This window comes from Myzus persicae, unplaced genomic scaffold (genome assembly GCF_001856785.1).
Source record: "Myzus persicae strain clone G006 unplaced genomic scaffold, MPER_G0061.0, whole genome shotgun sequence".
In the NCBI taxonomy this organism is placed as follows: domain Eukaryota; kingdom Metazoa; phylum Arthropoda; class Insecta; order Hemiptera; family Aphididae; genus Myzus; species Myzus persicae.
The window spans coordinates 418,066-430,701 of NW_019101158.1; the positions used below are offsets into that span (position 1 = coordinate 418,066).

The following is a 12,636-nucleotide window of genomic DNA, read 5'->3' on the forward strand; positions in this document are numbered from 1 at the left end:
AAATTTCATATAAAATTATAATGTATGTAGTATGTACCTATCAATATTTTTTGTATTTAAATTATAAACTTAAATTTTTTAATTGTAATTAAAAACATGTGCACATTTAAACCATTTTAGTTTTATATTTTGAAGTAAAAACCTACTACCTAGCCAGTTTTTTGAAACTAAAACATAATTATTCATAAAGAAAATGTTTAGTTTGAAATGTTTATTTGAATATAAATGTAACATAAATATATAGAACAATCAACTTCATAATTAGGTGAGTAAACAATAAATTATACTATAAATACATATTTGTAATGCCAACAAAGAAAGATAATTACAAAAAAATTTTATTAGATCTATTGAACTCAATCATCCCAATCGCCTTCTGTATCGTCATCACCGTCTGCTTCACTTTCAGATTCAGGATTTGGCGGTAACATTGTTGAAGCCATACGGTATATTACCCCTTCTAAGCTGCTATCATTTTGCTTATTGTTACCAGAGATCCCTTGCCTTCGCATCGCTAACTTTTTATGCAAATCTGCCATTAATCCACCTCCAGTAGACATTGTTTCATTGTTTGTTTTTCTATCGACGACTGAGCGTAACTTAGCTTTTTTTAATCCTCCCGCATTTCTTATTTCATCCATTAGAACACTGTGAGTATTTATGTTATCATCATACGTTTTATTAACATTTTGTTCCTTTTTAACAAGATCATCAACGTCTTTAACATGATCAATTTTATTTTGAATATTTACAACAGTTGACAATTCTTCAGGTTCAGCCGGTTTTATGATTTCTTTATCAGTCTGTATCAAATTATCAGGAATCATTTCATTGTTTTCAATATCGTCTAACTCATCAAAACTTGGAAGATCCACTACACTTGAAGGATTACAAACAACTGGTGTGTCAATGTTTTTTTCTTCATTTTTGAAACATAATACATCACCAGCAATTCCTGGAAGATCGGGTAAATCAGCCGGCACATCAATAGAAGGAACTTCTTCATATTCCGGTGTATAAGAATAATTAAACTGATTTTCGGTATCATTTATTGGTAGTGTAAACACTGGTTTATTAATATTGTCAACTTCTTCGACTTGTTTATTAGTTTTTGTTATTTTAACTTTATAGGGGTTAGACAAAACATAATTTTTGTATAAATTTTCATTTGAATTAAATAATAATAAGGAATTTATGTAACTAACATCGTCAGGTAATCTGCCTAGGCCTTTCATTTGAATAATATCTTTATTTTTGGATAACTTTTTACTTTCGTCATCAACATGGTAAAATTTAAGTTTATCAGTTGGGTCATTCGACACACATATTTGATGAGCAACTTGGATATTGTCCGTGATATCAGATTTAATTTCAAAATCATAACTATATTCATAATCTTTGTGTAAATGTGCGGCAGGATATTTGGAACTGGAATAAACTTGAATCGATTTCTTGGTGTTTGACAAAAGTTGTACTTTATTAGCTATGTTGTTCAATTTGTCACTCAGTTTAACTATTTCCAATTTTTGTGAGTTTATATTACTTCTTACATGTTCATATACACATTCAACAACTTTATCTAGACAATCTAATGATTTTATTAATTGTAAAATAGTCTCTTCATATCCCAGATCATACGGCAACAGTGGTATACATGCTTCTTTATTAACTTTAACCATATTTATAAGAAAATAATTAATTAATACAGTAAAAATGTTGGAATAATAGAAAATTGGCAATTATATCACTATTATAATATGTAAAAACAAAAACAAATAGTATTATGTTAATGTCTGTGCACCGTGAAGAACACTGAACACATTACAAATTAGACATTAGAGTATTAGACAACTTAGTATCATAAAATTATAAAACAATGAGTAGTGGAAGAAGTATTATTGTAGAATGAATGTCTGAAGCTGAACTACTGAGTACTGAAGAGAAATATTTTAGATTTTATAATTGATTTGAGCAAGTACTATATTATGATTTGAGTATTTCTCTTTATTATCTAGTATCTACTTAGATAATACCATAATAATACTGATAATACCAAATACTATTGATACCATGATAAATTAAATATTTGTCAGCAATATACCAAGAATATAATAACAACAATAAATAATGTTGTATAATTGTATGGGTGAAATCAGAGCCGTATTTAGGGGGGTACAATGGGGACATTTGCACCGGGTGGCCAAATATTGATCTATTTAGGGGACGACCGGGCACCGCTGTAACCCGGTGTAGTATTGTATAAATAAATATTTTTTTTTTGGAAAGAATAGGTATGTAGAATAGACCCTTGTGGACTTAGCAGTGCAGCGATAACGGATAAGTGCTAGCTGCTAGTATAGAATATAATTGATATTACTTTAACATAACCACGGTTGTAGATGGACAAGGTTTAACCATAAAAAATTATAATTAAAAATGTGTTAAGAAAAATAAAAAAGTGGACCTATTTTTTGGGGAGGGGGGGAAGACGTAAAATTATGGTTGACTCGGGGCACAAAAATTGTAAATAAGGCCCTGGGTAAAATACTAAAATAGGTACATTACTGAAGTGACAGAAGTGTTCAATATTGTCCATTACTACATTTTCGTTCATAGCATCGATGCATCCAAATTGCATGCCAAAGAATAAATACCTATAAATTGGAATGTCCAAATTGCATGCCATCTCTTGGAGGGGTATGTCGGAATTAAATATGTAACTATATAACTTATTTTTCCACTGAAGGAACGGTCTTTTGTTACATTACCATAAAATTTATAGATATTATTTAAGACTATTACAGTTCAGGGTAATCAAGTGAATGTATTTTACATGGTATTTCAAATAAATAATAATATTTTTAAATTTTATCGGGTTTTTTTTTGACATTTCGGGCCTAAAATATTACAATAATAAATATTTTACAATACAATATTAATAAATAATAACATAATAAAGGCGACAGTTCATAATAATACAACATGTCAATATGACAAATATTGAAATATATAAAAATAATATTAATACTAGAAATATCTTTTTTGAATAGCAATATATATAATAAGAACATTTTGTAAAACGGTCAATATCAAACGGGAAATAGTTTAAAAATTATTCAGGCCTAAATTTAAAAAAAGAGGAACGTAAAAATAAACACTAAAGACTTCAGTCTACAATCTCTAGATTCTTAAACTGAAAACACAATTCACAATAATTAGTTCATTAAAGAATGGTTCTGTTGATGGCACCGGGTTTTCAAAGTTCAAAATATGCTGTATTGTTCACTCTATCACTTATATTTCAATATATTAATTATTATTAATTTAAGAAAAATACGGGAAAACGGGAAATCAGTTACTAATAAATCTATTTTGTTTAGTTGTAACTCAAAAACAAATATGGTGGTCAAGTGGGTATCGCTCTGCTGTATAGTACTACAGTATTGTAGAGCATTTCATTGTAATGGATTTGTTATACTTAATTCAATGATAAATCCTTGTACACATAAATGACAAACGATTTTGAGTGGAAACGTTGTGTCAACCTAGAAAATGTAGGTATATAAATAATTAAATTTAATAGTAAAAAAAAAATTAATACAAATAGAAAATATCTCATGGCTTAAAACAGCGTAAATTTCCGGTGAACTTTTTCTATTTGATAAAGTACGTAAAACTTGTTAGGAACCTTCCATTAAAATTTTTAACGTTAGCTGTGTGAAAAGAAAAACTTTTATAAATTTCTAACTAAAAAATAATGTAAGAAATTAAAAAAATTGCTCAAAAAGAGTCAAATTTGTTTCAAATTTTACCAAGTATGGAAAATTGTCATTTTAACATTTGGTGAAAATTTCAGGTGTCTACGGTTATTCGTCTTTGAATAACAACAAAATATCAAAAATGCTTAAACGGAAATTCGTTAATTAAACGTTCATAAAAAATTAATATTACTTTCAGCCTTCAGGTAATTTTTTTTTGTTTAAGATAGGAAACTATGTGGAGAATTTTCTTTCAAAATTTCTGATGTTAGCTTTAGAAGGAAAAACTTTTATGAATTTCTCACTGAAAAATAGTTTAAACATTTTGTTGAATTTTATCAAAATTTGAACTTTAAATGTATATAAAAAATAATTGATGTATCTTAAATAATTTTGAACTTCCATTAACAAAATGTATAAGGAACATAGCATTCAATTTTTGAAGCATTTTACGAAATGAAAAAGTTTTTATCGATAATATTTAACCACGAGCATTTATACTAACCAGCTAGTGTCTCCTAAATAATCATTGTTTAATTAACTAATTAATTTGAATAGAATCTTACAAGGTGTTCTAGTTGTGATAATATCAGTTAAAAAATACATAAATACCACAGGTATATGCAACAGTTACATCAGTTAATCGTGATTCAAATGTTGATAAAATATTAAAATCCATCAGAATTTCGAAAGTCTGCAAATTATTTGGTAGGTAAAAATGTATAATATATGTTCAATTACATACAACGATACAACTATACATTTCTACAATATCCCGGTACCGAATTTTTTGTGGATCTATAGATCAAAAATATTAGAATGTGGGTGAAAGTGACGTTGGGACAAATGTCTGGTACCCATGTTAACGTATTTGTGATAAGCGTTAACAATTGGAATTAAACTCCCTCCTTGTGAATTGTGGTTACCGCAAGTCCACAACGAATATTTAATATACAAACAAAATATTATTAGCGAGTTCCGATTAACGGCTTGGTAGTTAGTAGTTACTGAATAATAGTAACGTTTGACTTTGACTATATTAAGGAATTAATGTAGTAACGACTAACTACCGCTTACACGTGCTCTCAACTCAAGACTCAAGTCTTAAATCTCTTAATCTGTCATTCTGTTAAAACGTAGAGTGACTTATAACGTGCCATTAAAAACGGTAGGTAAGTTGCTTATACTATTATAGTTCTTTTTAACTGCTCGTTGATAAACTTATCAATCTAAGATTTGGGATTAAAGTATTTTTCGATTTCTGATTTACGATTTTGATCCATATCTAAAAATACATATTTTCTTTCTGGGCCTTGTTGTGTATTTCCATTTTGTTATTCTTTCGTAATATACGTCACTATTTTATTAGCTACTCAAATAATTAATATTTAATAACTAATAAACCTATTACTTAGCAATTTTTTTCCAAAATATAATGATCAAATACTAAACAGAATTTGTATATGAAATTCAATATTTTGAAAGTAATTTAATTGTTAATTTTTACTTAAAATATGTTGAGTACCCAAATACAGTTCAATGAAAACATGACTGAAAAATAAAATTAAAAATAAAAACATTACATATAAGTTTATATTTCTCTACCTATATATTACCAAGAAGTGAGCTAACCTGGTGACCTAACCTGGTGGGCATGATCAACTTTTATTTAGAAAACTGAAATAAAATAGGTTTTTTTACAGACATTATGCTAATTTACTTTAAAGTTTATTTGGCTAAGTGGAAATGTGTGATTGATGATATTATTTAGTATTTTACATAGAACAGTTTAAAAGTTGTATAAGTTTGTATTTTAAAATATACAAACAATTCAAAATTAAAAAAGGCTCATGAATTGCTTAAAAACTAAAATATAAATTTAAAAAACCGGTGGGATTTACTAGATAGATTATATTAGACTAACCTAACCTGACTTAGTACTTACCACCCAATGCAAATTTTTCAATTTTTTTTTGGAACTTGTATTAACTATTTAAGTACAATGGTGTAATCAGAATTTGTCGGTTAGACTTAGTTTTGAATTTATGGCATTTGGAAGTTAGCAACTCTAAGTTTTGTAGGCATTCGCGCATCACTCTAGTTTACCAAGTATTATAAATATTTTTTTCTTGGACACTTATGTACTTCAACGAGTTAAGAACAGTGGTGCAATCAGACTTAGTTATAATATTTTAATTTTAAAGAGAGTTATGAGTATTTGAAGTTGTACAAACAATTTACAATTTTTAAATACTCATAACTCTCTTTAAAATAAAAGTAAAATAAAAAACCTGTGAGAAGCCTTCCGTAATAATCTTACCTTTAATTTTAATGAGAGGTCAATTCACTCAAATTTTTAAGCTAACTGAGCTAAACATGATCTGCTGAACGTAAAATTTGATATGTTACACTCTTGTAAGACGGAGACAACAAATGCGGGTATACTGTATAACTCCTCTTAAATTAAACTTATAGTTGTAAATGATCCAAATGACAAATATTTTATATCCAAAAATATTACAGCTTACAGGGCAGTAAACTGAAGTTATACACTTAAATTTCAGTACATGAGTAATATAAGTATTTATTTTAGTGACTCCCTTCACCTGCTGGCTTCAGTCGCCTATTTACTAATTGTTTTTTTTTTCTTAAAAAATTATAACACTTATTAGTTTTAGTATATAATTGCTATTTATGAAATTTTAACTAATATTACATTGTGTTATTTTGTTTAGAAAATATGGATATTAATAATCCATACATGGATACCATCTACAGACAAGTAGTTACTGAACATTTTCAATCAAATGAATGGAGGGAAATTTTGATTAATCCTGAAGGTGCTTCAACTACACTGCGCGATGAAAGTACACTACCTCGATCAGGTGGACACTGTTTCAAAGATATTCCTAACCGTTTTATATTTTGGCGTGTTTTGTATGATAAACTTGAATTAGTTGAACATAGTTTGGATATGAATTTAACAGAAAACCAGGTGCGTATACATTTTCGTGATTCACCTGTATTGGAAAGTGGAATCTCTGTATACGAGACATCGGAATCTGTTGTTTTATTAGTGCCTACAGCATGTAGTTGTCATCGATTGACGTTTCCAAGACCTAATCGTCAGGAAAAAGATAATGAAAATGAAAATGTATTATTGGATTCATCGATTTTTTCAAATTTTAATATACCATCTATCGATGATCCAGCAACATTTTATTCTTACAATGCAGAACTTAGTCATCCATATTCGGCTGCTTCTTGTTTAGATCAAAAACACGATGCTATATTTATAATAGCTCTACAAAACAATGTTATGCTCTATATACGTATGGAGTATATTTCTGGACTACCCACCTTAAAAGAAATTTGTCAAGAATCTGCTGTACCTCGAATGCTTTCAAACATAACCAAAGTTTTTTCTACGCATATTGAGAACCCAGTTATTAACAGTTTAGCTGTGCACCCATTTCAACAAGATATATATGTATACTCTCTTGATGACACATGTGAATTAAAAGTTTGGTCAATCGATAAATCTGTTTATATTTATATAATGGATATGAAAAAAATATATGCGGCTTCAACAGAGAATGGTTCAAGACCTCATATTATTCACAAATGTTTTGATGATAAACTTTTACTTACTATTTACCTTAGCTTATCAGAAAGTTCAACATTTGTGGTTCTTGAACCATGCACTGACCATGGTATGTTTAAACTTCAGCAAAAGTTTTATGTACGTTCACCCGTGAAGAGTAGGCTAGTTGATATGTCATTGTATGGTGATGAAATTTGGTGTATATGGAGAACTGGAAAAGACACTGCTTGTGTTAAATCTGTGAATATTAGGAATGGTGGATGGAAAAACTGTTCTTTGGATACTACTGCTTTTGAACAACCTACTCAGTATTCATCTAACGCAAAACAAACCTATTTAGATAAAATATTTTCATCTTCTACTTATTTCACAGATGATGATTTGAAAAATGCTATTGCTGTTTATGATACATCTGATGGGTTTGAATTTGTGACTGATTACCGTGCCAAGATAAGTCATGCAATTGATACTAAAGTTGCTCAGGAAATGGATAAATATGACTCTTCAGATATTGAGTCACAAATGCAACTTATTGAACAGTGCAGTGCTAGTTTTTATAAAAGTTGTTTGGATTACCGTCGTAAAAGATTAGCTCCTCTTGGACTAATTTGGTTGGGCTCACCATCGTTTCTACTAGTCGTTGTAACAAATTCAAGTTTATGCTTTTTACGGCCATCAGATAAAGTCGAAAACAAGATATTTTCATTTAAAAATCCTGATAATGAAAATAAATTAAATAATTTGCTTAATGTGTTGATGTCAGAACCAACAAATAAATTTAATTTGTTTTTAGACATAAATATGTCCCCAAATAGCTTTTTGGAATTGGTTAGAAAGTCATATATGTTTAATAGTAATGATCCAATAATATCATTATTTTTAAATGGATGTAATGTTCTTGATACTGCTCGTATATTAATTAAGATGCTGGATGCTAATCCAGAGGCAGATGAAGATATGCAAGTTACACAACATTCAAGATGTTTCAGAAGTAAATTAGGTACCAGTGTTGTTTCTCACAGTTTCCATCAAATAGCGGTGACACGTTTTGACTTATGTTGTAGATTGTTTACATTTATGGAGTTGAATTCCAAGAATTATGGACAAACAAAAGAGTATGTTGTTGATGCTAGTAATCTTGCTTATAGCTATTGGATTCAAGCTGTATTTTCACATGACATAAAGTTATGTGAAAAAATGATCTCTTCTAATACATTGTTAGCCAGGGAACCATTTATGGACTATATTGATGGGTTGTTAAATTACACTTGGCCACTTATTGACGCTTCTACTCTTGTAGAATTCTTATTACAAGAGAGACGATACAGTTTCATACAACAAATAGCTCAATTATTAGACTATAATAAATGGGAAGAAACATTAATTATTTCATATATGTTAAATAATGATCCAGATAAAGCACTTAAGATCCTTAAAAGTGATATTAAAAAAAATACAAATGATTTTCTTAAAGCTATCACTCTGTTTGAAAAATATAATTACTATGAACACGCAGTAAAACTTGGTAATTATGTATTAAAAATATGTAAACATGCTGGGGATAAAAACATGATATCAATGTTTCATTCTAACATTTTTCTTAATAATTTAAAATTGAAGGAATACAAAAGTGCATACAATAATATTTTATGTTTAGAGGATCAAGATCGAAAGTTGAACTGTTTGCATACTTTTGTCTTAACATTATTAGAAAATGATGAAAAAGAAAAACTCCTGAGTTTTAATTTTTATGGTCTACAAAGCTCAGTAGAAGACATAGTATTAAAAAAAGCACGATCTTTGTCAAATGTAGATGCAGATCCTTATTACATGTTTTTATGTTCAATTCATGATAAATATGCAAAGTACAAAAAACTATCCATGACATTTTATGAATTATATTTACGCGCTGACACATGTGTAGCCCAAGAACAATATTTAAGACTATCACTCTTATACTTAGAATTTTTAAGTCCTGACGATGCTTGGTTTGTAACAGTTTCATTACCTTTTCTCTCAGAGACTGATGATGTTCACAATGGGTTAATACAAATTGAGCATCTTAAAAAATTATGTTGGTTGGCTCGAGCTCGTCAGGAAATAGAAGATTCTACAACCAATATGGATGTACAAAGCGTGACATCTGTATTGTTAATGAAACATAAGTATAAAGATGTAATGCGTTTGTCTAAAATGTGGAACTTATCACTTAGTCAGCCCTTAAGAGAGTTGGTAAAAACATGTTTGTCTCTAACAGATTATGAAGAACGTGATAAAGCGTGGATTTGGTTAGCAGACAATGGAGTCAGTGGTGATGGCATTGATAGTGCAAAAATAGCTTGGCATTTTTTGGAGACATTAGTAAACAGGTATGAAGAAAAAGGAAGAACATTGATACATTATCATGTAGCTGATGAGCTACTTAGGCATAAATCATTTTTACCTAATTGGATTGTCAAGACATTCAAAGAAAGAAATGTTGGTGATTTGTTACAATTATACTTAAGTTATGGAGAATTGATTAACTGTGCAGATTTAATATTAGAACTTTTTGAAAAAGAAATTAGTAGCGGTGATACTGTACAAGCATTTGGTAACACAATACCTGTAGATATCATAGAATGCGTGATTGTAAATTTAAAGCATAATAAATTACAGATTGGTGATGAGGTTCTTGAAAAATATAAAATATTTTATGATACAATTGTAGCTCGTGAGAATGCAAACACTAAAGTCTAAAGTAAAAAATATTTGTTTTAATTAAAAAATAATAAGTTCTATTTTTTTTTACAAAAACGTTACTTTATATGTTTTTGGATTGAGTACGATACAAATTTATTTTTAAACTATGTACTAACTACTAATATATAATATGTATGTAAATTGTGAAAGAGCTTTAAATAAAATAAAATTTTTTTATTATGTTCATCTGTTCAGTGTTCATACACATTTAGAAGAATGTTAAAGAAGTCAGCTGCTTTCATCAAATAATTATGTTTAATGTTTAGTTTTAATGTCTGAATGATGTTTTTGTATTTACTGTGTTTTCTCTCATGATTATCACATTAATGATGATTATTTATATGATAAATACACCTTGATCATATCATTGTTTTATCGTTATATTTATTAATCCTATTATACCTAAACCGTTATCCATCTATAAGAATCTTGTTAAGCTTAAGAATAATAATTTTAAAAAATCCTTGTACTATATTTTAAATTTGTTGGTTCTAAATCCATTATGTCTAATGTTGCATTCTTTTGTCTGAACACTAATCAAGTTGTAGTTAAGAATTACTTATAGTTTGTATTTAATATTATAAGTTGTAACAAATTTATATTTAAAAAAACATTAATAGTTACTGAATCAATAAAAAAAACATGAACATTGTTATTTAAAATAATTTCTATTGTTGAGGATGGAGATTTTTCAGTGCCTCTATTGAATTTCATCACTCCTAAATTTGTACAAATGATTTGGTAGGTATGCATGGTTTTATATTTTTATCAAAGTTTAAAACTTTTAATATTGTACATTATTAGTAATTACAGAAGTGTGCTAATAGAAAATAATTTCTGGTACCTATTATTAACTTAAATTTATATTGCTATAATGTTACTTAAGTAGAAATCTTCTGCATTCTGTATGGCTACAAATATTTCCTCATTTTAATTCTAATTCAAATAAACTTGAAAACTAAAATTGTTTACTTATAAATAATAGGTAAACAAGTTTTTGATTCTTAATGCATGCATACAGAGTAGCTGTAGTGTGTATTTTATTTTAAAAATTATGTATTGCTAATGGCTTCTATTTACATTATTTTAGATATATGATTAAATGAAGCCATACTGCAATTTCAATCCTATAAAATTGTATTCAGTTTTTATATAAAAAAGGAAGCCTTTGAAATATTTTAATCATTTTAATTCATTGGATTTATACAATCAATTACAATATGTGCGTGCTCTGTTCTTAAACATTAAGTTCTATTTACAAACCAATCATGTCACAATTACCTACCCATTATAAATTGTGAGTCTTGAAGGATATCCCATGAATTACATGAATTTTTATATACCTACCTATTATATCTTACAAATTATACATATGTGATACGTATATCAATGAAATTACTAGGTACCTATAATATAAATTCATTGTTATTACTATAGGTAGATATTAAAAAGTCTTACTGAAAAATTTTACTAGCATATAGGTAGATAATAATAATATAACTATCTACCTGGGTGCTGAGATATTTATTAACTTGGATTTGAATAAAATATTTATTTATTGTATTATTTCCAATTACAATTCAGAAACCAATTAGGTACCTATCCATAACAGTAGCTTCAAATTTGGATTTCCTATTTCACAAATGAAAAAGAATTTTTATTGATATAGGTACCTAGGTATACCTATACCTATAAAATATGCTTACCTATTGGCTAGAAGACTGGAAAAGAGGTACTTGAGATCATGATTAAATAAATAGGTATTATCACAAAAAACAGTTTTTGTCCAGTTTCGTCTGCGTCACGTTAAAAAACTTACGACATAAGTGTGTACATTTTCACCCCAAAAAAAATGCTGCCCGGGCAATTGCCTTCATGCCACCACTTAACACACCATTGCGCGCAGAGCATGATTCCCCAAACATACTTATCCCCCTTTTTCTTCTTTTGAAATTTCTAGTAGTTAAGAGGACTTTGTAATTAGTACATTTTAAAATGATCATAACTTACTTAAAAATAATTATACCAATAAAATCCTCCAAGATACCCTGTATAATGGGTATTCTTGCTTTTTAATTTTATAATAAGTAAGTACATTTATTTTAATTTTAGAAACTACAGAGTAAAATGTATTATTGTGAAAGTAAAATTGGCCATGTTGTACGGAGACAACAAATGCTCACGTCCTCTTAATATTAGTCCATCAAAATTTATAATTTGTAAAGTCCAATAGTATAATAATTAATAAATACTGTATGACTATCCTAAATTACATTTATTATATATTTTTGTAAAACCTACTCAAATATAATAAGTAGGTAGGTAAGTACTAGGCACCTATCTATAACTACCAACTTAAATCACATAATATGCAATACAATTTAATTTATTTTGTGCTTTAATATTAATTCTCTAATAAAATTATCTTCTGATTTTCTTCTACTTACTAAATCAGTTTAAAATTATTACAATAATAACATATTTTGTTTATATTTACAATTAGGTAGGTATGTGTTTTATCTTTTTTTTATT

At 28.1% G+C, this 12,636-nt stretch overlaps 2 protein-coding genes across 2 annotated transcripts; one reads left to right on the top strand and one right to left on the bottom strand.

Moving 5' to 3' along the window:
- Positions 1 to 190: 190 nt before the first annotated feature.
- LOC111028022 (WASH complex subunit 1) lies at positions 191 to 2,006 on the bottom strand. Its single transcript, XM_022306552.1, has one exon. It carries the CDS (start codon positions 1,677 to 1,679, stop codon positions 357 to 359), a length of 1,323 nt encoding a protein of 440 aa, XP_022162244.1. The 5' UTR covers positions 1,680 to 2,006; the 3' UTR covers positions 191 to 356.
- Positions 2,007 to 4,659: 2,653 nt separating this feature from the next.
- On the top strand, positions 4,660 to 10,122 carry LOC111027986 (nuclear pore complex protein Nup160-like). The gene is given in 2 exon segments (XM_022306501.1): positions 4,660 to 4,930; positions 6,494 to 10,122. A coding segment is annotated over 1 exon segment (3,624 nt). The 5' UTR covers positions 4,660 to 4,930; positions 6,494 to 6,498.
- The last annotated feature ends 2,514 nt before the right edge of the window (positions 10,123 to 12,636 follow it).

Bases quoted from the DNA above. Each gene is read 5' to 3' on its own strand.
- LOC111028022 (XM_022306552.1), bottom strand. From the start codon at position 1,679: ATGGTTAAAGTTAATAAAGAAGCATGTATACCACTGTTGCCGTATGAT.